The sequence below is a fragment of the Manis pentadactyla genome, chromosome 4 (genome assembly GCF_030020395.1).
Source record: "Manis pentadactyla isolate mManPen7 chromosome 4, mManPen7.hap1, whole genome shotgun sequence".
NCBI lineage: Eukaryota > Metazoa > Chordata > Mammalia > Pholidota > Manidae > Manis > Manis pentadactyla.
The window spans coordinates 143,065,934-143,093,925 of NC_080022.1; the positions used below are offsets into that span (position 1 = coordinate 143,065,934).

A 27,992-nucleotide genomic window follows, 5' to 3' on the forward strand; every position below is an offset into this window, starting at 1 on the left:
CCACTTCTTACAGAGTCAGACATTCCAGTTATTAATTCCATTGCAAAGTTGGGAAGGCCCTGGAAGATGGGCATCTCTGAGGCTCTCAGGCTGGGCCCTGGGCTGCCCACTGTACACTCCCCACACACAGACACACACACACTCTAAGAACCATAATATGGCTGATGAGTCTCACACTGGTTCATTTGTTCCAGCCAGAAACCACCTGTTTTCCTATTTCTTTTGAATCATGGTCAGAGAAACTGTGGTTAAGGTCTCACAACTAGTATTGATGGGGCTGAAGATGACCCAGATCAGTGCTGTGAAGCAATTCCCACAAAACGTGTGACCCCCTGAAGCACCTCGATCTCACCATGCCTCAAAGAAGGCACAATTGAATGGACCAAAAAAAAAAAGTCCCTGACAAACTTGCAGCATTGAGAAAAAGAATTAGGTTGTCTTCTCTCTGAAAAAGTCAATGCAACCCTTTAGTGTTCATGGATTTCTACTTTTTTTCCTACTTCAAATGAGGCCAATTTAATAAACAAAAGTCAGACAAAATACATTTATTTAATAAACAATACATTGGTGAGGGGATACAGGTGTTTCCATAATAACTTGTTCTGGCACATGCTGCCTGCTGTGAGTGGCTCATAAGAACCTGGGTGGGGTATACGGAGAAAGGCTTTAGATCTTTTCACAAATTTCTTAGGATAGAGTTGCCCAAAGGTGATGATGACTCAGGCCACTGCTGAATTCTGTTTTTGCAGTTTTCAGAAAATACCCTATCTAACCAGTTTCTTTTTCCTACGTGCATTGTGTGTGTGTGTGTGTGTGTGTGTGTGTGTGTGTGCGCGCGCGTGCGCGCGGCGCATGCATATTTGATAAATACACATACACACCAATTCCCCTTTTCATAAAATTTCCCCAAAAGTTAAAAACAAAAAACACAAAACCCAACAGCTAAATACTATGACATCCCAATTAGTAAACACAAAACAAAACGCTTTACAAAAATGAATAAAATATACCACATGCACTCAGCTTCCACACGGTAGTAGCCAAGTGAGGAGGCTGCTGGGGTGATGTCTGTAGTGGCGGCCAGCTCAGCGGAATTGCCATTCTCAGTTATTAAGTTACGTGTAAGACATGTGTGACCCACTGGATGTTTGTGAAGTGACGCTCGTGCTTCTGCTCATGCCCTGTTCGGTCCGTCCCCCGGCAGCTGTCCGCCTCAGAGCCTGAGGGCCATTGCCAACTCCCATACTGCTACCTCGGGGTACCCAAGGCATTGGCGTGGAATGGTGACCTCCATGACTAGGGACCCACCTTGCATTGGATGGCCGCAGGCTTGTGGTGGGCCACCTATGGGATGCCCCGAGTGAGGTCCTGGACCCCCAGTTGGATTGTGAGGCCAATCAGAAGCTCTGGAGGAGCTGTGGCTGAATGCGTCAGGGGCAAGGTTACTAAAACCTAGTCTCTCGCTTTCGGACTGGAAAGCTTTCATTTGTGTTGCTCGACGCTCCAGCAGGTTTTGTATTCGTTCCGTAGATTCATTCTGAAACGTCAGTACCTCTTCTTCTATCTGTTGTGGTTTGGAGGGGGAAGCAAAAAGAAAGCTGATTTATTTTTTTAAAATCTATAAATTACAGAAGCAATAATTATTGTGGTTTAAAGTGAATCATAAAATGTCCACTCAGGCTATTTTAAAGGATGTACATTTAAAAATCAAACAGATGTACTGTAGGAATCATATATAACTTATATTGCTAAAATGTTTAAAATAAAGTTCTTAGAAGCAAAGGTAATAACCTCTATTAAAATAATAAATCAAGGCAATTATCATCAATGGCTACTAAATCCATTAGGTAAAAAGAATGAAAAAGAAAATGTGTAAGGAAAATCTAGCCTTATTAGACATACCATCATGTCACTCTAATAAAATAAATATGGTATTGGTGTAGGAACCAGTAATTAGTAAAACAGAAACAGAATGAAGTTTGTAAGTTTTTAATGCAGGACAAAAGCACTAATTAATTTAATGGGAAAAACAACACAGGCACAAGTGGCCAACCATCTGGAAGAAAATAAAAATAGAACCTCATCTGATACCATATTCCACACAGATCAGAGCATTAAGTGATTAAGAGTGTAAGTGAATGTACTGAACAAACAAAAACTATAAAGTTTCCATTAGAAAGTAAGGACACTCTATGTACTTAGAAATTAGTGGTTGGGTAGCCATCACAATCAGTTCTGGACAACTCACAGGCTTACAAATACATATAGCTGACTATAAATTTTTTTAATGTGAAAAAATACATAATAAAGTCAATGAAAATGGGAAGAAGTTGATGGAGAACTTGTTAATGAATGAGAATACCTGAACCCACTCATCAAATATCACTTCAAAGTGGGACAACTAGACATTATATATCTTTTGATGTGATGCAAAAGGAAGTGTAACAGAGTAACCCTTATGAAAATTCCTCACAAAAATTTTTAAAAGGAAAAATTTTTTTAATATAATCATGCCCCTCGATCTAATTACCAGTTTACAGGAAATATAAAGTGAAGAGGAATGCATTGAATGACACCATGAGGTTGGAATCAGCCAAATCCAAAGGTGAGAATTCCTACAGAGCAAATGACCCAGTCCACAATAATACAAGAAAGGGCAGGGGAGACCGAAAGGCTTAAAAGACAATCAAATGCAATGTCTAGACCGTGTTTGGGCCCCAGTCTAAATAAACCAAGAAGACATTTTTTAGGTACAAAGGGAAATTTAAGTATGGACTGAGTATTAGGTAATCTTAAACATTTATTATAATTTTGTTAGTTAACACAATGGAATTATGACTATGTTAAAGTAAAAGAGTCCTTATTTCCTTATCTGTGTTTGGAGTGAAATGATTCTATGCTGGGATTTGCTTTAAAATATTCCAGATACTCTGCCCCATATTCTGCTCCCCTAAAAAGCTGCATGTGGAGTGGGGAAACAAATGAAATATTAGCAAGATATTGGTAACTGTTGAAGTTGGGTAATGAGTATTTGGGGACTTCATTGTACTAATTCTTAATAATTTCACTAATATTTTTGTGTATGTCTGAAAATTTCCATGATACAAAGTTTTAAAAAAATAGGAAATAAAGAGTATTTGTAAATAAATATTCAATTAGGTTTCAAGATATTTGAGGACTTAAACCAATAGTCATTGTTCTCTACAGAAATCTAGCTCAACAGATATGTTTAATTTTTATGTATTATTTTTTTTACTAAGTTATCATTGATACATAATCTTATGAAGGTTTCACATGAGCAACATTGTGGTTACAACATTCACCCATATTATCAAGTCCCCTCTTATATGTCATTTTTTAAAGTGCCCTTAAAAAAAATACAATTTAGCATGGAAACACATGCAAATAAAAAACTACCACATAATATGATAAGACGTAATAACAGATTTATAAGGTGAAGCAGAAATACAAAGGGATGGAGTAAGTCACTCTATAGGGGAAGAAGAGTGAAGGACTGACATCCAAAATATATAAAGAGCTCACACACCTCAACAAACAAAAGGCAAATAATCCAATTAGAAAATGGGCACAGGATATGAGCAGACACTTCTCCAAAGAAGAAATTCAGATGGCCAACAGGCACATGAAAAGATGGTCCACATCACTAGTCATCAGAGAAATGCAAATTAAAACCACAATGAGATATCACCTCACACCAATAAGGATGGCCACCATCCAAAAGACAAACAACAACAAATGTTGGCAAGGTTGTGGAGAAAGGGGAACCCTCCTACGCTGCTGGTGGGAATGTAAATTAGTTCAACCATTGTGGAAAGCAGTATGAAGGTTCCTCAAAATGCTTCAAATAGAAATACCATTTGACCCAGGAATTCCACTTCTAGGAATTTACAGTAAGAATGCAGCAGCCCAGTTTTAAAAAGACAGATGCACCCCACCTAAGTGTCCATCAGTAGATGAATGGATAAAGAAGATGTGCTACATATACACAATGGAATATTATTCAGCCATAAGAAGAAAACAAATCTTACCATTTGCCACAACATGGATGGAGCTAGAGGGTATTATTCTCAGTGAAATAAGCCAGGCAGAGAAATACAAGTACCAAATGATTTCACTCATATGTGGAGTATAAGAACAAAGAAAAACTGAAGGAACAAAACAGCAGCAGAATCACAGAATCCACAAATGGACTAACAGTTACCAAAGGGAAAGGAACTGGGGAGGATGGGTGGGAAGGGAGGGATAAGGGTGGGGAAAGAAAGGGAACATTACAATTAGCATGTATAATATGCCGGGGGTACAGGGCAGGCTCTACAACACAGAGAAGACAAGTAGTGATTTTACAGCATCTTACTACACTGATGGACAGTGACTGTGAAGGGGTATGTGGGGGGGACTTGGTGAAGGGGGGATCCTAGTAAACATAATGTTCTTCATGTAATTGTAGATTAATGATACCAAAATATATATATACACATATAGTTTTGGGAGGAGATTTCCACTGCTCTACTCATGCCGCCATCTTGGCTCCGCCCCCCAACAATTACTTTTTTCTATTACTTATACCTGTTGTTCTATGAGTGCTCTGCGGTAGGAGACCCTCTGTTCAAGCTCCCGAAGTTCTCGATCATCTTGTGCCTCAGCCTGCATTTTGATTTTGCTGTGATATGAATTCAACAGCTCCAGTTCCTGCTGCAGCTGCATTTTCAAAACCTGGCACTCTGCCTCCTGTGCTTCATCCAAACGCAGCTGAAAGAGAGAAAGAAAACAGATATATCCTCCTGTGAGCTCTTTTTTCATGACGTCTGGAAAGGAGGAGGTGTAAGTTAAGACAGACTACTCTTCTATAGGGCACAGCTGTTCTCTCTCACATCTTTCAGTAAACATCTCTGAAAAAGGAAAACATAGCACCAATTATGGCATTATAAGGATAAAGCTATCATAAGCTATTTGGATGATGCCTAAATAATCATTATTTTTTTAAAGAAAAATATAGAATCTGATTGATATAAGACTCTGAATCTTTTCTCTCCAGTGGAAATAACTATAGAACGGGACAAGCATGCTACAGCTTATGGGCCAAATCTGAACAGCTACCTGATTTTTTGTTTTTGTTTTTCAACAGCCCACTAATTAGGAATGGTTTTTACAATCTGAAATGGTCACGTTTTAAATGGCAATGTAAATACCCACATAATAACCTCAATTTTTCCTCCTGGCCCACAAAGCCTAAAATATTTACTATCTGGCCCATTAAGAAAATGTCTGTAAACTTACATAGCAAATATTTTGTATCTGCACTCAAATGGAACCACCTGGATTCCCAATCAAGTACTACTTTTCAAACTCTGCTTAACAAAGCTGCTTCTCCAATCTTGATACGCTGCTGGTGTATGTACTAAACCCCTGCAAGGCACCAGCAGAGAGCCTATGGAGAACCTCATGTCCAAGTGTATCAAAGAGAAATATATATGCATCATGCATATTTCCAAGCAACGTTGAGAACGAGAAGAATATGGACCAGCAGCACTATTTCCCAAGGTGCAGCAGAGTTTTCATTTCCACCTTAATATTTTAATTGTTGGGATTTTATTAATGTGGTGGAAGGAAAGGGGCACTATATTTGTTTTGCCCAAGTAAAATAAACTTACAGCTTGTGTGGAGAGCATTTCACGAATGCTGTGATCACACTGCTCAGCTAAGATGGCTAACTTCCGGGTCTGCTCCTCCTTAAGCCGTTTCAGAACAGCTTTGCGCTCACTCTTTGGTGTAGATTCCCGTAAGTGATTTCTTAAAGCTTTGTACTGTCTGGTTTGGGTTTTGCAGGTGTCCTGGAACTGCTTTTTGATTTGGAGCTTTTTAGACTGTAACAAAAAGAAACAGACATGTAATTTTTAATATATGGCGTTTGGTATAGCATACGCTTACATGAAAAGGCTAGAATAGAAAAGAAGAGGAAACAAAAACTCAGATCATAAGGTCGCAGGTACCTCTATACTTGGGTCAAACCATTGGATTCCATGCAATTTTATAACAAACTCTAAAACATAAGAATACCAAGAACTTCATTTGTCATAGGACTTCAGGCAATACTTATTTTGTTTTTAATTTAGTGACCTGAGTAAATATTAAAATTACCTTTGATTACTGTGTATATTGATGGCAGAAAATTATATTTCTTTTCATGCACTTAGTAGATGTAAAATAATTTTACTGGCCAGTCAATATTTTACCAGATCCCTGAAGCAGAAAATAACTATATTTACTCTGTTCCTCGTCTAAGACATTTTGCTCCAATTTCTTTTAATGACAATCTCAACTGTAAATATAGTCTGTGATGGACCCCATAAAAGTAGGGCACTAGTAACTGACTGATATTGTTACTACAATTGTCTTTTCCTTAAGATACTGAACTAGGTAGAAACTACTTCATAAGGGTTTACTCTTTAGCACCATGAGCAAAAACCTGAAAGTTAACTAATCTTTCAAAGGTCAAAGAAAAGTTATGAGGCAAGGGAAGGGATGACAACCCTTCTTGAGGTAATGATAACAGACATGAACTACATAAACAGTTTTGAGATAAAATAATTAGAGTTCAGAAACAGAAAAACTCTGGCTTTAAATCACAGGTTAATTATTCTATGAACTCAAGTTTTAACAAAACTTAGTAAGATGAGATATGTTTTATAAGGTATACCCATCAAGCCTACAAGTAACAACACTCATTTACTACACAAAGGCAGAACCTGTAGTCGAAATTATTTCCTTCAATATATATACTGCCAGATATTGAATGGTTGAGTCAGTGTGCAAATGCATGTATGACCAAACACTCTTGTCAAGGAACTAGCTCACACTCTTTGCTCCAATACTACTAAATCAAATATATATCCTTTTCTGCATTTTATACCAATTGAGGTACTAAGTCATAGTCATGTACCTTTATTCTGTGAAGGGTCAAGAAATGTCTAGCTAGAAAGACAAACTCTTGGTTTAGTTGGCTTAGCACTGCTCTTAAATACTGCCCTTGGTTAATAAAATTCCTCCAAGTTAGGAATGGAACAATGAAATTTAGAATTCTCTTCTGACTTTGTGTAACAGACTCCATTCTTTAAAAAACTTTTAAATATTCAAATATTTTGCCAAGAAAATTATACTCACTCTGTATCACTAGCTAATGACAAAAAGGAATGCCCTGAAAATTTTTTTCAACAAGATTAATACTGATACCAAGAATAAACTATATCCCTCAATGTTTGACTCAAGTGAAAGCAGGACAAACATGTTCCAGTTGTTTCTTAACCACTTAATACTGACAAAACATCACCTGATGGCAGATGAAGAAATGGCAGATAGACAATAGGTGTTTACCCAAGTCAATCCACAGAAATGGTGCCCAATGTCTACAAATACTGTCAGCTTATCTAAGTGTGCACCCTGAAGTCCTCCTATCCCCCTTAAAGTCTTGGAGAAAGGTGGAATAGTTGCCATTATTGCAGTTGAGCACTTACTTAGTAAATAAAAATTTATCTAAAAAAATTGCAACTGTTACTTACATAAATGAAATGACATGGTGTTAAAATAGAGTCTGTTTTCTCCACAAAGGGACTAGGGTTACCAAAGGGAAGGGATTGGGGATCTTGGGTGGGGAGGGAGGGAGAAGGGGATTAAAGGGCACTGTAATTAGCACTCACAATATAGGTGGGTCATGGGGAAGGCAGTACAGCACGGAGAAGACAAGTAATGACTCTGTAGTGTCTTACTACGCTGATGGACAGTGACTGCAGTGGGGTTGGAGGGTGATAGTATGAGTGAATTGATAGTATGAGTGAATGTTGAAACCACAATGTGCTCATGTGAAACCTTCATAAGATTGGTTATCAATGATACCTTAATTTTTTAAAAAAAGAGTCTGTTTTGTTCAAATAGATAGATATATACAACTAAGAGGAACATGGTGATTTTCTTTCCCATTAAAGTAACAGAACAATTTCTTTTAAGGAAAATCTTGAGCTTATGTATCACAAGAAGGAAGCTTTCTATCCAAGGTCTGACTATGATTGTGAAACATTATTTTTCCCCTTGATTTTTTAATAGTATCTGTGAGAATAAGACTAGTATTGTACAAGCTTTCAAGCTGAGAAGGCTGCAACAACAGGGGAAAAAAAGGAAGGGTTAAACAGCAAACAACTAACCTATGCCAAGCCCCAGAGAAATGAAGTCATATCAGATTTGTGGTCTGACCAAAGAAAACCAACAAGCTTTCAGTTTGGTTTACTTCTGGGTGCTGCTCACTTTAAAATTGTAATTCATTTTATAGACATGCTTTAAATACCTTTTGGTGGGAAACTGTACTGTGTAGCTACCACAAAGACAAAATAAATCTGGAAAATCATTAAGAATTCTGATTTTCATAAGCATTAACTAATGATGGTTATGTGGGTAGTCAACATATGAGGCACTCTGTAAATGATTTTCATTAGCTGTTTTGAAGATACAGCAAAGTAAAATTTTACTTAGATTCACAAGGAAAGGGTGAATCTTAGCTTTGCTTCTATATTTTGTTCAGGACAACCTGTATGAATGGAGCTGAATAGGAACCAGAGATACCTCTGATTTAGCTTCTGGTTTTGACACAGATTACTTCTGTGAGTGAAGTTCACTTCAGGACAGTTATTCAGGTAAGTGTTGTTACATGATAGTTCTATAGTTAAATTGTCAAAGAGTTTGGAAAAGAGGGTAAAGAAGATACTGTGGGATCTGGGCCTTATTGGATATAAATAAAAGTTTAAAATGTGCAGACATGTACAGATTAATTGAGGTACTACTATGGATGACAACATATACAGTGGGTTGTTTCAGTTTTTTGTTTATTAAGATACATGTGATTATACTTCACATATTTATTACAAGTTATAAAATTTGAAAATTCCTTGGAATTGTTAACTCTGGTTAATTTTGGTAGAGGGGCCTGGACCAGGTGGCTTAAAGGACAAGGAGAGGGAAACCTTTAACTTTATAATAAATACACTTTGGCATCTTTTGAGTTTAGTATCCTATGAATAAATTCCTCTATGCAAAGCAAATACAAAATTTAAAGTCCTTAGATATTATATATCACCAACACTTGTCTTTCCTTATTTGTCTACAAGAGGGCATATAATAATAACTTGCTTCACTCTGATGTGCTAATTAAAAAAATACACTCCAACTACACATGCCCTGGTCTTACCTATGCTACCAAGCACAGAAAGAATGGGAATAACAATGTGATAATTCCACTATTCCTCTTAGGATGAGTATAGACAATGAAGGGAGAGGGGGTAAAAAGGCATTTTTCATTCACTGGTTTCTGTACTAATCAACAACTTACTGCCTCTTTTGGATACAAATCACATTCAGAGGAAATAAGATCCCAAAACTATAGAACTTGGAACAACAGAGAGAAGCCAACAGGTTAGTATGTTGATATATAGTTGTAGTGTCAACATTGGACATTTGGGTACACATAAAATAAGAATTTTGAATCTCATTTATGGCACTTTCTGCAGTGAAAAAGTTCTGGCCATTTTTTTCATACTCTGCTGAGAAATACATAAGCAGAAGTCTGTAGCTACAGACCCTCTACATCAAAACTAACCAAACATGCTTAAAATGAAAAGAAAAAAAGCTTATTCAATTTCATTATGGCAGACATCTGGCTTAGACTTTTAGTGTTTACATGATGCCTTTTATCTGTTCTCCTTTGTCAAGAAGCTTAGGCTAAAGATACCTTCAGACTCTTAGACTGTTGTTGAACCTCCATGGCATGCTTTCGCCTTAGTCCTTGTTCTCTCCGTTTATTATGCTCCAGCTGGTTAGTGAGCTCGGCTTGATGCTGCAGTCTGATCAGCTCAGAGCGCATCTTCTGCCTTGTGTTGAGCTGGCGGAACTCCAGTTCTTGCATGGATTCGTGATGTCGCAGTAGCGTTGCATGCTCCAAGTCCATTTGAGTCTGCCTCTTATTTAACTCCTAATTCATAACAAAAGACAAAGGCATAATTTACTGATGTACAATGCCAGGAGAAAAAAATCCTAAGAAACAGAATACCAGGATATAGATGTAATCCTCTGATTTAATAATGGCTGCACAGTAAATATTAAAGTTTTATTACTATAACTGTAGAAAATGGGCAGTTGGTAGCATAATTTCCTTATCTGTTCATTAGCTATTTATACTATTTTTAGCAATAAGCTTAAGACATATCAAATCTGTCCCAAGAGACTTAATGTCCTTTCCACTCTCTTTCATTTATGTTTCCTAATTTTGTATTTGAAGAGGACTTCTAAGTCATCCTTTGAATTTCTTCAGTGTATACATTCATTTCTATTACATGCAGTATACCCAGTATAGTGTAGTGGTTAAGAACACAAGACTCTAATAACAATGAAGCAAAACTGAAGGAACAAAATGGCAGCAGACTCGGAGACTCCAAGAACGAACTGGTGGTTACCAAAGGGGAAGGGTGTGGGAGGGTGGGTGGGGAGGGAGGGAGAAGGGGACTGAGGGGTATTATGTTTAGTACACATGGTGTGGGGGATCACGGGGAGAACAGTGTTTCACAGAGAAGGGACATAGTGGATCTCTGGCAGTTGATTGCTGCACTGATGGACAGTGACTGCATTGGGGTATGGGTGGGGACTTGACAATATGGGTAAATGTAGTAACCACATTGTTTTTTCACGTGAAACCTTCATAAGAGTGTATATCAATCATACCTTGATAAAAAATTAAAAAACAAACAAACAAAAAAGAACACAAGACTCTAGGGCTAGACTGCCTGCTTTCTAAACCCTGGCTCTGCTACCAACTAGCAGTGAGTCCTTGGGTTAATTACTTAAACTCTCTGTGCTTCAATTTCATCGCTTCTCAAATGGAGACCATAACATAGCTGTTTCATAAAATTAACGTGAGGCTGAAATGAATTCATAAGTGGAAAGCTCTCAGAATACCTACCTCATGATCAATAAATGTTACAACAATTTTTTCAGTTTAAAAAGATCAAATATACAACACACACACATACACTCACACACACTCTGTCTCTTTTTCTCTGTAGAAGGAAGCCAGACTTGGCCCTTTTGCCTCTGCTGCCCCTTCTCCAGGGGCCAACATTTGGTGCATATGTTTCCCAACCTTCCCCATGCTATCGTGACACAACTATTGCACAAAAACATACAGTTTTAAAATTGAATAAAAATATATATTATAGGCATATAATATGCTTTCTTTACTGAAAAATATAATGGATAAATATACAGATCAGATCAGGACATACAGATCTTTCTTTTAAGTTTTATAGTAAGCTTCTGCTTTGTGATGCCGTAGTTGTTCCATTTTTTGCTTATGACAAATTTTCAATAAACATCTACACATGATACACCACATGATTATGTTATTATTTCTTTAGGATAGAATTTGAGAAGTGGATTTGATGGATAGAAGATACATGCAAATTAAATTGTAAAAGCTGCTGAATTATGCTCCAAAATGGCAGTAGCAATTTATATTCTTCCCAACGTTGCCCACTTTCCCGTGCCACTACTAGGTCTTACCAATTTTGTAGACTGATCTTCTCGAATTGATAGAATTGTTTTAATTTGAATTTCTTTAATTATCAGTGAATTTGAATAATTAACTTATATTTGAAGTTTATTTTAAGCCACTCTTGGAAATAAATTGATCTTTGCTCATAGGTATACCTGATAATGAGAACCGTTGTTTTCATTGGCATAAGTTTCTACATATGCCCAATGAGTAATTTCATGATTATAAAAACATGTTAAATGGTAGAATATACCTTCATGGCACCCATTTCAGATGAAAAGGCATAAATTATCCAATTAATTTTCTCACATTTAAAAATTAATACTTCTTTCACTCATGGATTTAATATTTATTAAATATTTACTTAATACATAGTTATTGAATACCTGTTATGGGCCAGCCACCAGGTATAAGGCCTGGAGATATCTATCCACTGGATATCAAGCCCTGAACAGAATCTGGGACTTCATATAATTTCCATTCTACTTGGGGAGAGAGAGATCCCCATAAAAAGTGTGCACGTGTGTGTGTGTGTGTGTGTGTGTGAGAGAGAGAGAGAGAGAGAGAGAGAGAGAGAGAGGGAGAGAAGAGTGCAAGAATATTTAAAGAAGGGAGAAGGATTTGGTGATCAGAACTGGGGAGATATGAAGTGAGGGAGAAGGTGAACCGTGTGGGTTGGGTTTCCAGGGAAGAAGGACTTAGGCAAAGGGAAGCAGAAGCGCTCTCAGGCCTTGAGGGTGGGATGTGACTGACATCTTTTCTGGAAGATTCTGATTTCACACCAGTTAAACATACCTCCATGACAAGGTCCTGCTCCAAGTTACAGCGCCCAAGGAATATCTTTCTTTGGAAGCGACGGCATTGCAGCCCTAGGCACTGTCTCTGATGTTGAAGAAGATCAGTCTTTTCCGCGGCTCGGAGATGCTGGATGTTCTCTATCTGCTTTGACAGCCATTCCTGTTTTTCTTTCCTTGGGGCGCTCCGGCTTTCATTCAGCGCCTGGCAAGATCAAAAACAACTGAGTTCAAAATACATAAAAATTAACTACATGAATATATTATTTGGCAGCTGGTAATCTTCAGTAAAAGTACTTAATTTGTGTCCTCTCTCAAGGGCAGGCAGGGCGATGACCTTAAGGAGGTAGGTAGTATTTTTCCATTTCTTGAGTTATCCATGAAGTAGGACAAGAAAAGAGAAAACATACACATGCATACTTTTTAGCTTTGCACAGCTATATTTATGATGGCTCGTAGCTGTGAAAGCACACAATGATTGGTGAATGAAGTAAAGCATCTTTCTTTAAATCCCTCCCCAAAAGGGGAAGAAGGCAGTGCTTTCAAGTAAAAATCACACACGAATTAAAATCAAGGTTAAAATATAGTTATGTCTCACTTCTTGATTTTCAACAATAGAAATGCTAAGTTTTTGGCAAAGTTAAGGATGGGTTCAGTATGAAAGACTTTGGAAATTAAATGGAAAATCAAGAAAACTATAGGAAAATAGAGACCTTTTAGAATGGATTTAATATTCAGCACTATAACCACTGCACAAGGCAAGACCAATGTTTTTCTACAGCATTTTAAATATCATCTCACAAACTACCTAAAAAACTCATTTATACTGGACAAGATGAGAATATTGACAATACATTCAATGATACAAACCCGAGGATGCTAATTAATGCTAGTAGATTTCAACCTAAAATGCATCAACCTTGTAGAGAATATAAATCAGCCATCTTTCCTAGGTCTGAGATGACTTTTCAGAGACTATTAACCTTGTGGTTCTTCATCTGTTATTCAAGAAAGAAACCAATTATTCATTACTTTCATTAATAAGATATTCAAACACATAAAAATAAAAAGCACATAAGCTTGTAGTTCTCAACTTACAGATGTCAGTGATAAGACAGGGATAATACAGGCATGTACACAAATATCACTTGGCTGTTTTTCAAAATCTCTTGCCAAGGAAACTCCTCACCCAGCAAGACTCTAGTATGTCCCTTCTGCTATACTGATAATAATCATTCTAAATGAACACACACACACACACACACACACAAAATACACAAAACTACCTTCTAAAAGAAAATGAGCTTGTTAGTTAGACTATGAATTATATGCCTGAAGGATTATCTAAACCAACACATTCATTTATAAAACTAAAACCTCATTTCACTAAGAAACAACTATAGAACTGCATTTTGTTGGGTATTTATTTACAGTTGGGAATCCTATTTACCATCTTTTCAAATTCCATGTTCTAGTACTGAGTTTAGCTTTTAGATTACAGTAATGGGAATACATAGCAGGTTATACTCTTTCAAGTCAGAAAAATCTTATCAATTATTTATACCTTGGCAGGGTATATATAGCAAGGCTTTGTGCCATCAATATGTCCTTAATAAGACTTAAATATCTAATTATAGGTCAAATTCCTGCACACACAAAAGCACTGTACCAAAGATATTATGGTTATGTTATCAAGATTAATTTATCTGTGTGCTAATAATTTATTACATGGGCTAAAACTTTCAGCCCATCAGTCTGTAAGAGGGGGTGTAACTGGAGAAGTCTTGGTGGGTGGGGAATTTCCTTGGCAAGAGATTTTGAAAAACATAGCCAAATGATTCTTTGTGTGTACATCTGTATTATCTCTGTCTTCTCATTGACATATTTAAGTTGAGAACTACAAGTTTATGTGATTTTTTATATTTATGTGTTTGAGTATCTTATCAACAAAACTAATAAAGAATTGGTTTCTTTCTGAATAACAGGTGAAGAACCATAAGGTCAATATTCTCTGAAAAATCATCTTAGACCTAGGAAAGATGGCTGATTTATATTCTCTGCAATATAATAAATATGCAATAGCTGACACATATCATTTTGGTGTCCTGACCACTATCCTGAATAATAATCCCCTTTCAGAAATTGCCTTAGAACAACCATGGCTTTCCTCAAAGTTAGAGTACATCTGCGATAAAAAGTTCAAGAAAGCAGCACATAAAGGGCAAACACACATGAAATCATGTAACCATAAAGACATAATTAGCATGCTTTCCTATTAAAGAAAATTGGATGAGCAGAAATGCCTCTTATCCTTATTCTGTGTTAAAATCAGAATAAGAACAAATTATTGTAATCTGAGCCCAAAGTAAGAAGGTATGATTTACTTTTAAAGGAAGAAATGTATGGCTCTTTTTCACAGCTAAAGTATTTTTATTTCTAGTGACTCAGTTACTCAGTAAGTGCTTAGGAAAGCTATTATAAATAATAGCTTCATAAAATAATTTAAATGTTCAAGAGATCATTCTTTTTAGATCCCACTCAACTGAGGATATCATCCATTGAAAATAGGTTATAATCAATGTCCTCACTTAAACTGATATATAGTTAGTGGCCACAAACAAAAGAAAAATTTATGCTAATGGTTCTATGAGTAGATCACTATTGAATATAATCAGTAAGCAGGTAAGTGGCTTGAAAAGTTCTATAAAGTAAATACCTTCTTAAGCTGTTCCTTTTGAAGTTTATATTCTCTCTTCTGGGACTTCAGAAAGCTGTTCAGTTCTTTCTTCTGCTGGGCCTGTAGATGTTGCTTAAATTTTTCCTCCTCCTTGGACATCGCTTTAGCCTGTAGGAAATTTTTTAAATGGATCAAATTAGCTAAGCAGGTAAGTTCAAAGCAGCCGTTTAATACACATTAGCAAGGATACTTCCTCCCACCTAAGAATATAACATCAGTATAATCATTACCAAAGCAAGAATATCCAATAAATTATTAAGTATTACTCAGCATCCTTATTTGAATTTCAGAGAACCAATAAAATGGAACTCATCTTTAAAATGCTGATCTTTTACAGGGTCAGTGTTTTCACCTTTTTTCCCCCATACTGGAGTATGCTGCCCGACCGCGCCCCCCATAAAACAAAACAAACGTAATTAAGTTATGACCTTTTATCTAGCTTGACTTGTATATTAAATAATGTAATACATTCATCTTCAAATTAATCCCTGACTTTTAATTTGTATTTTAAGTAATATGAAAATGTTAAATATTAAATCCCAGTATAATATTATCTTATTTCTGATGATTTATGCAATAGTTGACCAATAAACAATGTGGGGATTAGGGGTGTTGACTCCCAACATAGTAAAAAAATCCTCATATAACTTTTCACTCTCCAAAAACTGAACTACTACTAGAATGCTGCTGACTGGAAGCCTTACTAACAACAGGAACAGATATTCACACATATTCTGTATGTTGTATAAGTTATATACTGCATTCTTACAATAAAAAAAGCTAGAAAAAAGAAAATGATCTTTCAAACCATCTCTCAAAACATTTTCCAAGATCTTTATTGAAAAGCAATATGTGTATAAATGAGCCTGTGCAGTTCAAACCTATGTTATTCAAGGGTGAACTATACATATTCATTGCAGAACATTTAGGAAATACAGAAACACACAAAGAAGAAAAATCTTATATGATTTTACCAGCCAGAGACAACCAATATTAACATTTTGGTGCATATCCTTCCTAATTTTTTCTAGGCATATATAGACATAGATATAAATATATAAAATAAATCTAAAATCATATTGCACATCATGTTTCATGAATTGCTTTCCCAAACATGTTAGTATCTACCAGTTTACAAATTATTCAAGAAAGTACACCAAACACGATTCTAAATATTTTTACATTCTCTCACCAAATTATTTCAAAATCAAATATTCATTTACACCAGAAATTATTTTGCTAAATTCTCTATTACTGTGAGAGAGTGATTCTTCTTTTTTTGCAGGGAAGGGTGAGCAGGGTAGCTATAAATGCCTCAGGGTGGACTAGCCAGACATATTTGAAGATATAGTGTAAGTTTACTGAGAAGTTTACATTTTACTTGACAACAGTGATGATCAAAATAAATTGAAACAAATGGGAAACCAAGGAAATTAGAAGACAAGTTTTCACATAACTCCTAAAAAAATGCACCTTTATCATATAGTCGAATGATACTTATTTGCAGTAAACAAATGGGCTAAATCTGAATCTGAAACCCTCTTAATCCCTCTTACTTTAACATTCTCTGTATATTATAGTACTCTTCAATTCTTCTGATATAAAAATGCTACTACAAATTTAATGTTTCCAAAAAGTACGCAGAGAATGATGAATGATTTCTGAAACCGAAATTAAATACTGATTTATCAAACTCCTCAGATAACCAGTGTCCAAGGCCTAGAACAGAATACTTAATGACTTTTTTTTAGTAAGTTATCATTGATATACACTCTTATGAAGGTTTTACATGAAAACCAATGTGGTTACTACATTCACCCATATCGAGTCCCCCCTCAAAACCCCATTGCAGTCACTGTCCATCAGTGTTGTAAGATGCCACAGTCACTACATGTCTTTTTTGTGCTACACTGTCTTCCCAATGATCCCCCCCACACCATGTGTGCTAATCATAATAGCCTCAGTCCCCTTCTCGCTCCCTCCCCAACCACCCTCTCACAGCCCTCTCCTTTGGTAACCGCTAGTCACTTCTCGGAGTTTGTGAGTCTGCTGCTGTTTTGTTCCTTCAGTTTTGCTTCATTGTTATACTCCACAAATGAGGGAAATCATTTGGTATTTGTCTTTCTCTCCCTGACTTATTTCACTGAGCATAATACCCTCTAGCTCCATCCATGTTGTTGCAAATGGTAGGATTTGTTTTCTTTGTATGGCTGAATAATATTCTGTTGTGTATATGTACAACTTCTTCTTTATCCATCCATCTACTAGTGGACACTTAGGTTGCTTCCATATCATGGCTATTGTAAATAGTGCTACAATAAACATAGGGGTGCATATGTCTTTTTGAATCTGACAGCTTGTTTTCTCTGGGTAAATTCCAAGGAGTGGAATTCCCGGGCTAAATGGAATTTCTATTTTCAGTTTTTGGAGGAAACTCCATATTGCTATCCACGATGCTTGAACTAGTTTACATTCCCACCAGCAGTGTAGGAGGAATCCCCTTTCTCCACATCCTAGCCACCATAATTGCTCATAGTTTTTTCTATGTTGGCCATACTAACTGGTGTGAGGTGATATCTCATTGTGCTTTTAAAATTAGTGATGTGGAGCATCTTTTCAAGTGCCTGTTGGCCATCTGAATTTCTTCTTTGGAGAAGTGTCTGTTCATATCCTGTGCCCATTTTTTAATCAGGTTATTTGCTTTTTAAGTGTTGAGGCATGTAAGCTCTTTACATATTTTGGATGTTAATCACTTGTCAGATATGTCGTTTACAAATATATTCTCCCATACTGTAGGATGCCTTTTTGTTCTGTTGATGGTGTCCTTTGCTATACAGAAGCTTGATGTAGTCCCATTTGTTCATTTTTGCTTTTGTTTCCCTTGCCCAAGGAGATGTGTTCAGGAAAAAGTTGCTCATGTTTATGTTCAAGAGATTTTTGCATATGTTGTCTTCTAAGAGTTTTATGGTTTCATGACTTACATTCAGGTCTTTGATCCATTTTGAGTTTACTTTCATGTATGGGGTAAGACAATAATCCAGTTTCATTCTCTTGCATGTAGCTGTCCAGTTTTGCCAACACCAGTTGTTGAAGATGCTGTAGTTTCCCCACTGTATGTCCATGGCTCCTTTATCATATATTTATTGACCATATGTGCTTGGGTTTTTATCTGGGATCCCTAGTGTGTTCCACTGGTCCATGGGTCTGTTCTCATGCCAGTACCAAATTGTCTTTGCAGTAGAGCTTGAAGTCAGGGAGCATAATCCCCCACCTGCTTTATTCTTCCTTCTCATGATTGCTTTGGCTATTTGGGGTCTTCCGTGGTACCATATGAATTTTAGAACTATGTGATCTAGTTCATTGAAGAATGCTGTTGGCATTTTGATAGGGATTGCATTGAATTGGTAGATTTCTTCGGGCAGGATGGCCATTTTGACAGTATTAATTCTTCCTTTCCATGAGCAAGGGATGTTATTTCCATTTATTGGTATCTTCTTTCTCTCGACTGTCTTGTAGTTTTCAGGGTATAGGTCTTTCACTTCCTTCATTCGTTTTATCCCTAGGTATTTTATTCTTATTGATGCAATTGTGGATGGAATTGTTTTTCTGATTTCTCTTTCTGCTAGTTAATCATTAGTGTATAGGAATGCAACTGATTTCTCTGTATTAGTTTTGTATCCTCCCACTTTGCTGAATTCAGTTATTAGTTCTAGTAGTGTAGGGGTCGATTCTTTAGGGTTTTTTATGTATAATATCATGTCATCTCAAACAGTGACAGTTTAACTTCTTATTTTCCAATCTGGATAACTTTTATTTCTTTGTGTTGTCTGATTGCCATGGCTAGGACCTCCAGTACTATGTTGAATAAAAGTGGGGAGAGTGGGCATCCTTGTCTTGTTTCTGATCTTAGAGGAAAAGCTTTCAGCTTCCCACTATTAAGTATGATGTTGGCTGTGGGTTTGTCAGATATGGCCTTTATTATGTTGAGTTACTTGCCCTCCATACTCATTTTGTTGAGACTTTTTTTTACCATGAATGGATGTTGAATGTTGCTGAATGCTTTTTCAGCTTCTATGGAGATGATCGTGTGGTTTTTGTCTTTGTTTTTGTCAATGTGGTGGATGATGCTGGTGGATGTTTGAATGTTGTACCATCCTTGCATCTGTGGAATAAATCATATTTGATCATGATAGATGATCTGTTTGATATATTTTTTAATTTGATTTTGTTGAGTATTTTTGCACCTAGGTTCACAGGGGTATTGGTCTCTAATTTTCTTTTTTTGTGGGGTATTTGCCTAGTTTTGGTATTAGAGTGATGCTGGCTTCATAGAATGAGGGTGGAAGTATTCCCTCCTCTTCTACTCTCTGGAAAACTTTAAGGACAATGGGTATTAGGTCTTCACTAAATGTTTGATAAAATTCAGCAGTGAAGCCATCTGGTGCCCGAGTTTTACTCTTAGGTAGTTTTTTGATTACCAATTCAGTTTTGCTGCAGGTAAATGGTAGGTTCAGATTTTCTGTTCCTTTCTGCGTCAGCCATGGAAGGTTGTACTTTTCTTGAATGTTGTCCATTTCTTCTAGGTTATCCAGTTTTTTAGCATACAATTTTTCATAGTATTCTCTCCTAATTCTTTGTATTTCTGTGGTGTCCATAGTGATTTTTCCTTTTCATTTCTGATTCTCTTTATGTTTACTCTCTATTTTTTTTGATAAGTCTGGGTAGGGGTTTATCTATTTTGCTTATTTTCTCAAAAAACCAGCTTCTGCTTTCATTGATTCTATTGTTTCAATCTTCTCAATTTATTTAAGGGAGCTCTAATCTTTATTATGTCCCTCCTTCTACTGACTTGGGCCTCAATTGTTCTTCTTTGTCTAGGTTTATTAATTGTGAGTTTAGACTGTTCATATGGGATTTTTCTTCTTTCCTGAGGTAGGCCCATATTGCAATAAACTTCCCTCTTAGCACGGCCTTTGCTGCATCCCACAGATTTTGTGGTGTTGAATTAGTGTTGTCATTTGCCTCCATATATTGCTTGATCTGTTTTTATTTGGTCATTGATCCATTGATTATTTAGGAGCATGTTGTTAAGTCTCCATGAGTTTGTGGGCTTTTTCACTTTCTTTGAGTAATTTATTTCTAGGTTCATACCTTTCTGGTCTGAGAAGCTGGTCGGTACAATTTCAATATTTTTGAATTTACTGAGGCTCTTTTTTGTGGCCGAGTATATGATCTATTCTGGAGAATGTTCCATGTGTACCTGAGAAGAGAAGAATGTGTATCCTGCAGCTTTTTGGTGGAGCAGTCTGTAGATATCTGTTAGGTCCGTCTGTTCTAAAGCATTGCTCAGTGCCTCTGTCATGTTACTTATTTTCTGTTTGGTTGATTTGTCCTTTGGAGTGAGTGGTGTGTTGAAGTCTCCTAAAATGAATGCATTGCATTCTATTTCTCCTTTTAATTCTGTTAGTATTTGTTTCACATATGTAGGTAATCCTGTGTTGGGTGCATAGATATTTATAATGGTTATATATCCTCTTGTTGGACTGACCCCTTTATCATTCTGTAATGTCGTTCTTTGTCTCTTGTGACTTTCTGTGTTTTGAAGTCTATTTTGTCTGACACAAGTACTGCAACTCCTGCTTTTTTCTCCCTATTAGATGCATGAAATATCATTTCCCATCCCTTTACTTTCAGTCTGTGTATGTCTTTGGGTTTAAAGTGTCTTGTAGGCAGCATATAGATGGTTCTTCTTCTGTTATCCATTCAGTGACCCTATGTCTTTTGATTGGTACATTCAGACCATTTACATTTATAGTGATTATTGATAGTTACATACTTATTGCCTTTGCAAGCTTTAGATTTGTGGTTACCGAAGGTTCAAGGGTAACTTCCTTACTATCTAAGAGTCTAACTAAACTCACTTACTATGCTATTACAAACACAATCCACAGGTTTTTTTTTTCTCCTCTTTTTTTCTTCCTCCTCCATTCTTTATATATTAGGTATCATATTCTGTACTCTTTGTCTACCCTTAACCTACTTTGGGGTAGTTGATTTAATTCTGCATTTGCTTAGTAATTAATTGTTCTCCTTTCTTTACTGTGCCTTCATGACCTCTGGTGACAGCTATTTAGCCTTAGGAACACTTCCATCTATAGCAGTCCCTCCAAAATACACTGTAGAGACAGTTTGTGGGAGGTAATTTCTCTCAGCTTTTGCTTTTCTTGAAATTGTTTAATCCCTCCTTCAACTTTAAGTGATAATCTTTCCAGGTAGAGTATTCTTGCTTCTGCTTCATTGCATTAAACATATCATGCCACTCCCTTCTGGCCTGTAAGGTTTCAGCTGTGAAGTCTGATGATAGCCTGATTTGTTTTCCTTTGTATGTGATCTTTTTACTCTCTGTGCCTTCTTTTCATACTCTGTCCTTATCCTTGATCTTTGCCATTTTAATTATTATATGTTTTGGTGTTGTCTTCCTTGGGTCCCCTGTGTTGGGAGATCTGTGCACCTCCATGGCCTGAGAGACTATCTCCTTCCCCAGACTGGGGAAGTTTTCAGCAACTACCTCCTCAAAGACACTTTCACTTTTTTTTCTCTCTCTTCTTCTTCTGGTACCCCTATAATGCAAATATTGTTCCATTTGGATTGGTCACACAGTTCTCTCAATATTCTTTCATTCTTAAAGATCCTTTTTTCTGTGCCTCAGCTTCTTTGTATTCCTCTTATCTACTTTCTTTTTCATTTATTGTCTCCTCTATCGTATCTAATCTGCTTTTAAATCCCCCCATTGTATTCCATAATGAATGGATATCTTTCTTGAATTCATTCCTGAGTTCTTGAATATTTTTCTGTACCTCTATGAGCATGTTTATGACTTCTTTTTAAAATGTCTTTCAGGAAGGTTGATGAGTTCATTTTCACTTGATTCTTTTTCTGGTGTTTTTGGGATCTGGGGTTGAACCTGAGAAGAATGTGTATCTTGTGACTTTTTGGTGGAGCTTTCTGTAGATATCTGTTAGGTCCATCTGTTCTAAAGCGTTTCATCCCTTTGATGTTCCTTATCTATATGTGGCACCCTCTATTACCCAGAAGGTCTACTTTCTGGAGCTGCTTAGCCCATGGAGGGAAGTCGGGGGTTGCAGGGGAGTGGTGCTGGTCACTGGGGGTTGGGAAGAGCTGTTTCCTGCTTTCTGGCTACTGTGCCTCTCTCCACAGTCAGACCAGTGGGCTGAACACACAGGTGTAACCCTGTATGCTTTGCATTTGTAGCTGCTGTAGGCAGGGCTTCCCTCTGGCTGGACTGACACCAGGGCAGGGGCAGCTGGTTTGCAAGCCAGTACCAGCTGTCTGGAAGGTGCAGCAGGCTGCGTATCATGGTGGAAGGCCTTGGAGCTGGGTAGCCAGCCTGAGGGATGTAGCACCTGAAGTTTCTGAAAAGTTCCCAACCTGCTGGGCAGAGTATACCTGGACAATTTTGTCTACCTGTCCTTTTTCCTGAGCAGCTAACCGTGTGCAATCCTTGCCCCTTTAGTATTCCTCTCACTGTTAGGAAGTCTCTCATACTGCCTGCCTTTCTTTTGTCCCAGAGCAGCCGGATGTGGATCCCCATTTTCCACAAGTGGCTGGAATCTCAATCTCTCCAAGTGTTCCTCCTGTCTTAGCTTTCCAACCCCACTAATCGCCAGAGCACCATGCAATGTGGGTTTGTGCTCCCACAGCACAGCAGATCTCCAGGGCTGGGTGTTCAGCAGTCCTAGGCCTCCACCCATCCCCACTCCATTTCTCTTCCTCCTGCCAGTGAGCTGGGGTGGGGGAAGAGCATGGGTCCCTCTGGATCATGGCTTTCATATGTTACCCTTTTAGAGGTTTGTTTTTTCTACAGGTGTAAGCAGTCTGGGGCAGCCTTCTTTCCTGTTGATCTTTTAGGGTTAGTTGTATTAACTATATTTTTGTATTATATGTGGTTTTGGGAGGAGGCCTCTTCTCACCTGTTCATGTCATCATCTTTATAATCTGATCTACCTGACTTAACCACTGTTACACGATAAAACTATCAAGTCATCAATCCCATATCTACTGGTTCCCAGACTCAGCACTGGAAATTTTACCTATTATATAAATATTTCTCCCTTTCCCCAACTGATTTGCTTGGTTCTGGGGAACAGATACCCTAATAGGAAAATGCCATCTTGGTTAATTTTGAAATAGCCACAAGTTAGAATAAATACATTAGTAATACTGATCAGCTACCTCTTTTTCCAGAGCAGCCTGATGTCTCTTTATAAGTTTCTCCATTTCTGCCGCAAAGTTGTTACACTGAGTTTCAAAATCTTTTTCTAATCTGAAACGATGCTCATCCATCTCAGCCTTTAGCTTGTTTTCCAGAGTCACCAGCTTTCTTCGATGTTGCCACCTCATTTCGATGTAACAAAACATTTGTTCTCTAGGCTCCTGTTCTTGCATTTGCCTTGTAACCTACAGCAATGGAGAGGAAAGAGTGAAATAAAGCAAAAGATTTTTCTTTCAAAACCATCTTAGACCAGTACACTATCAACTAAGCAGGTAATTCATGTAGGAGAATCCAGTCAACAGCTTCTAATAAAATTTCATCTGAAGAGGCAAACTAGCTGGTTCTAAAATTTAAATGGGAATGTAAAGGACCTAGAATAGCCAAAATTTTGAGGGAGAATAAAAAGTTGGAAGATGTAAACTTCAGTAATCAAAACACTGGTATTGGTATAAGGACAGACTGAATAGAGCAAAGGTACATAGTAAAATCTGGAAACCGACCCACATATATTCAGTCAATTGATTTGCTACCAAAAAGTCAAGTTAATTCAAAGAGAAAAGGAAAGTGTTTTTAACAAACCCTGCTGTAACAACTTGTTCTCTGTATTCAAAGTAAATCAATGTTTAATCATTCTATATACAGAAATTGATTTGAAAAGAATCACTTGACCTAAACCTAAAATCCAGAATCATACAGCAGAAGAAAACACTGAATATTGGGGTCAGCAAATGTTTCTTGGAAAGGACACAAAAAAACACTGATTATAATGAAAAAAATGTACCAACTGCATTCTCAAACAGAGACAAAATACATAATGTAAGATTAATCATGTAAAGTGAACAACTGAGTAGCATTTTGTATATTCATGATGTTCTGCAACCTCTGCCCCTACTATAAAGAAAAAATGTACAAACTGGATTCTTAAATAGAGGCAAAATTCACACAATGTATGATTAATCATTTAACATGAGGAATTCAGTAGCATTTAGTATATTCATGATGTTCTGCAATGACTGCCCGTATTTAGTTACAAAGCATATTTAATACCTCAGAAGAAAACAGAAAACCCTGTATGTTTTAAGCACTTGCTCCCCATTCTCCCCTTCTCGTCACCACCAATCTATTTTCTGTCTATGGATTGATCTATTTTAGATGTTTCATATACTATGTGACCTGTTGTATCTGGCTTCTTTCACCTAGCATGTTTCTAAGGTTCATCCATATTGTATAGCATGTATTAGTACTACATTCCTTTTTATAGCTGATTAATATTCCACGGTATGCACATACCCTAATTTGTTTATCCATTTATTTGTTGCTGGACCTCTGGGTTATTTCCACCTTTTGGCTATTGTGAATACTGCTGTTATGAACATTTGTGTATATGCATTTGCTTAAGTACCTGCTTTCAATTGTTTTGGGTATATATCTAGGAGTAGAATTTCTGGGTCATGGGGAAATGCTATGTTTAACTTTTTGAGAAATCGTCAAGTGTTTTCCACAGCAGCTCACATTTTACATTCCTACCAGCAATACAGAGCAGGAGTTCCAATTTCTCCACATGCTCCCTAATTGTTATTTTCCATCTTTGTTTTTGCTTTTCTCTTTTAATAGCTAGCCATCTAACAAAACAGCAGCAGACTCACAGAGTCCAAGAAGGGACTAGCAGTCAACAAAGGAAGGGGGTGGGGAGGGAGGGAGAAGAGGATTAAGGGGCATTATGATTAACACACATAGTGTAGAAGGGGGAGACGGGAAGGCAGTAATAGCACGGAGAAGACAAGCAGTGACTCTATAGCATCTTACTACGCTGATGGACAGTGACTTCAATGGGGTGTTAGCAGGGGACTCGATAATATGGATGAATGTAGTAACCAATGTTGCTCATGTGAAACCTTCATAAGATTGGGTATCAATGATACCTTAACAAAAAAACAAAATAGTTAGCCATCCTAGTGGCTGTAAGGTGGTACCTCATTGTGGTTTTGATTTGTGTTTCCCTAATGACTAATTATATTGAGCATCTTTTCATGTGCTTCTTGGCCGTTTGTATATATTCTTTGGATAAATGTCTATTCAGGTCTTTAACACATTTTTAAAAATTGAGGTACAGTTGATATATTAATTCTAACAGTCTTTTGGTAGAGTCTTTAGGGCTTTCTGTATGTAGTATTGGGTCATCTCCAAACAGTGACAGTTTGGTTTCACTTCTTCCTTACCAGTGTGGATGCCTTTTCTTTCTTTTTCTTGCCTGATTAATGTAGCTAGGACTTCCAACACTCTGTTGAATAAAAGTGTTGTGAGAAAGCATCCTAGTCTTATTCCTGATTTTAGAGGAGGCTTTTTTATGGCCTTTACTAGTTTTTAATGGGTTGTTTAAATTGGATTTTAAAACTAAAAAGTTTTAATTTATTACAGATGGAGAAAAAATATTTGCAAGACATGTCTGAGATATAATACTTGTACCAAGTATATAAAAAACTCCTACTAATCAGTATTAAAAGATGAACACCTGAGTAAGAAAACAGACAAAAGACTGACTTAAGAACACACTTCACTAAAGAGATACACGAATGGACAATAAACACGTGGAAAGGTGGAAAGGTGATTCTGGTGCCATCGTCAGTCATAGGGAATTGCAAAAACAACTACATGAGATTCCATTTCATTCCCACTGGAACGGCTAAAATAAAAAAGACTGACAAACCAAATGCTGGAGAATATGTGAACCAACTGCAACTCTTATACATTGTTAATGGGGATGTGAAACAGGACAACCATTTTGGGAAGCTGTTTGACAGTTTCTTATGAAGTCCAACATACATATGCCCTATGACTCAGCAATATTACCCTATGTATTTGTCATAGAAATTAATACATCATGTTCACATAAAGACATGGACAATGTTTATAGTATCTTAGTATGCTGATGGACAGTGACTGTAATGGGGTATGTGGTGGGGATTTGATAATAGGGGGAGTCTAGTAACCATAAGGTTGCTCATGTAATTGTACATTAATGATGCCAAAATTAAAAAAATAAAAGTATTTATTTCATTTTCCACTTGCCCCTTAGCAACCTGTAATCTACTTTCTATGAATTTGACTATTTTAGATATTTCATATAAGTGGAATTCTAATAGTATTCGCCCTTTTGTGTCTGGCTTATATCACTTAGCATGTTTTCAAGGTTCACTCACATTGTAGCTTACATTAGAATGCCATTTCTTTTCACAACTGAATAATATTCCATTGTATGTATATATTATGGTTTGTTTATCCATTCATGTGTTGATGAACACTTGGGTTGGTTCCATCTTTTAGCTATTGTGCCCAGTAACTTTTTGGTAATATTGAAAGCAGTGAAGTTAAAAAGGAAGCATTTCCATCAATTGCAAAAAGGAGTTACCTGACCTTCAAATGTTTTCAAGAAAATTTAAAATCTTACACGTGAAAGTGTAGCAAACATCTGTATTTCCTAAACCAAGAAGGTGTAATTTTCTACAGTTACACTGTTTTACTTAAAAAATGTAAACATTATGGAAAATGCAAAAATCACTTTTGGTTATCACCCACTTTAACCCTTTCTCCACTTCCCAAAGGCAACCATTTTCATTAATATCATGTTGTATACTTACTATTTTTAAATACCTTCATTTTCGTCTATGTAACTTCAGATAATACATTATATGGCATTTCTTTCTCTCTTTCCTTGAAGATTTAAAAAATATTCTTTTTGCATTCCAAAACATGTTCCCTAAATGCAGACATTAAACTGGGAATTTAAAAGCCTTTTGCCACTTTAAAATAAGTTGCCTAAAATTATGTTCCAGACTTCTGAAACATCAAAGGAAAAAAAAAACCCAAACTCTTAGACTAACCAGACTAAGAAAATTAGTTACCAAATTTGTAATTTTTTTCACTGAAATCCAAATACTCACGGGTTTTAAATGGGTGACAGAACTACTAGGCGTGACTGGGTGGTTTCCCTCCATCATGTCTAGCTCTCTCTCATCATCTGAGGCATCTGGAAAACAGCTGACACTAGTGCTTTGACTACTGGCCCCGCTGGACATACTGGGAACAGCCTGATGACTTTCAACACTATTCACTGTCCCTTTCCATCCAACACAGTAATCTAGTTCCTGAGGGAAAAGAGCATTAGATTCAAATATCTTTATCTCCTAAATTCTTGATTATTAGCACCTAGCACACTGCTTGGCACACACAGTCTTTAGAAATTTGGTGGTTTATTTTGAGAAATTCCTTGTATTTGCCAAGACGAGGAAGTTTATCAATTGTTAGTTGACAGATAAAAAAAGTGACCAAAAAGTAAATACCAAAAAGCCCAACCATGTGAAAAAGTTAATCAATTCCGGGTTATTTCCAAAGTGTAGTCTTTTCTCTGAAATTTTTGACATTCGTTTGAAATCCATTTCTACTACACATCTCACGGGGTATACACAGGGACGCTGCTCATTTCTCAATGATTCCAATGCTGAAAACAAACCCCAACCTTTTTTAAAAATCCTATAAACATCACTTTTAGTTATTTTTTAT

The 27,992-nt window shown here is 36.8% G+C and overlaps 1 protein-coding gene across 1 annotated transcript; it reads right to left on the reverse strand.

The window, feature by feature from the left end:
- Window positions 1–426: 426 nt before the first annotated feature.
- On the reverse strand, window positions 427–27,971 carry LOC130683460 (serine/threonine-protein kinase TAO1-like). The gene is given in 9 exon segments (XM_057501081.1): window positions 427–1,301; window positions 1,304–1,564; window positions 4,588–4,770; window positions 5,673–5,885; window positions 9,794–10,033; window positions 12,404–12,607; window positions 15,119–15,247; window positions 23,393–23,617; window positions 27,374–27,971. Coding segments are annotated over 9 exon segments (1,776 nt in total). The 5' UTR covers window positions 27,509–27,971; the 3' UTR covers window positions 427–1,115.
- Window positions 27,972–27,992: the final 21 nt, after the last annotated feature.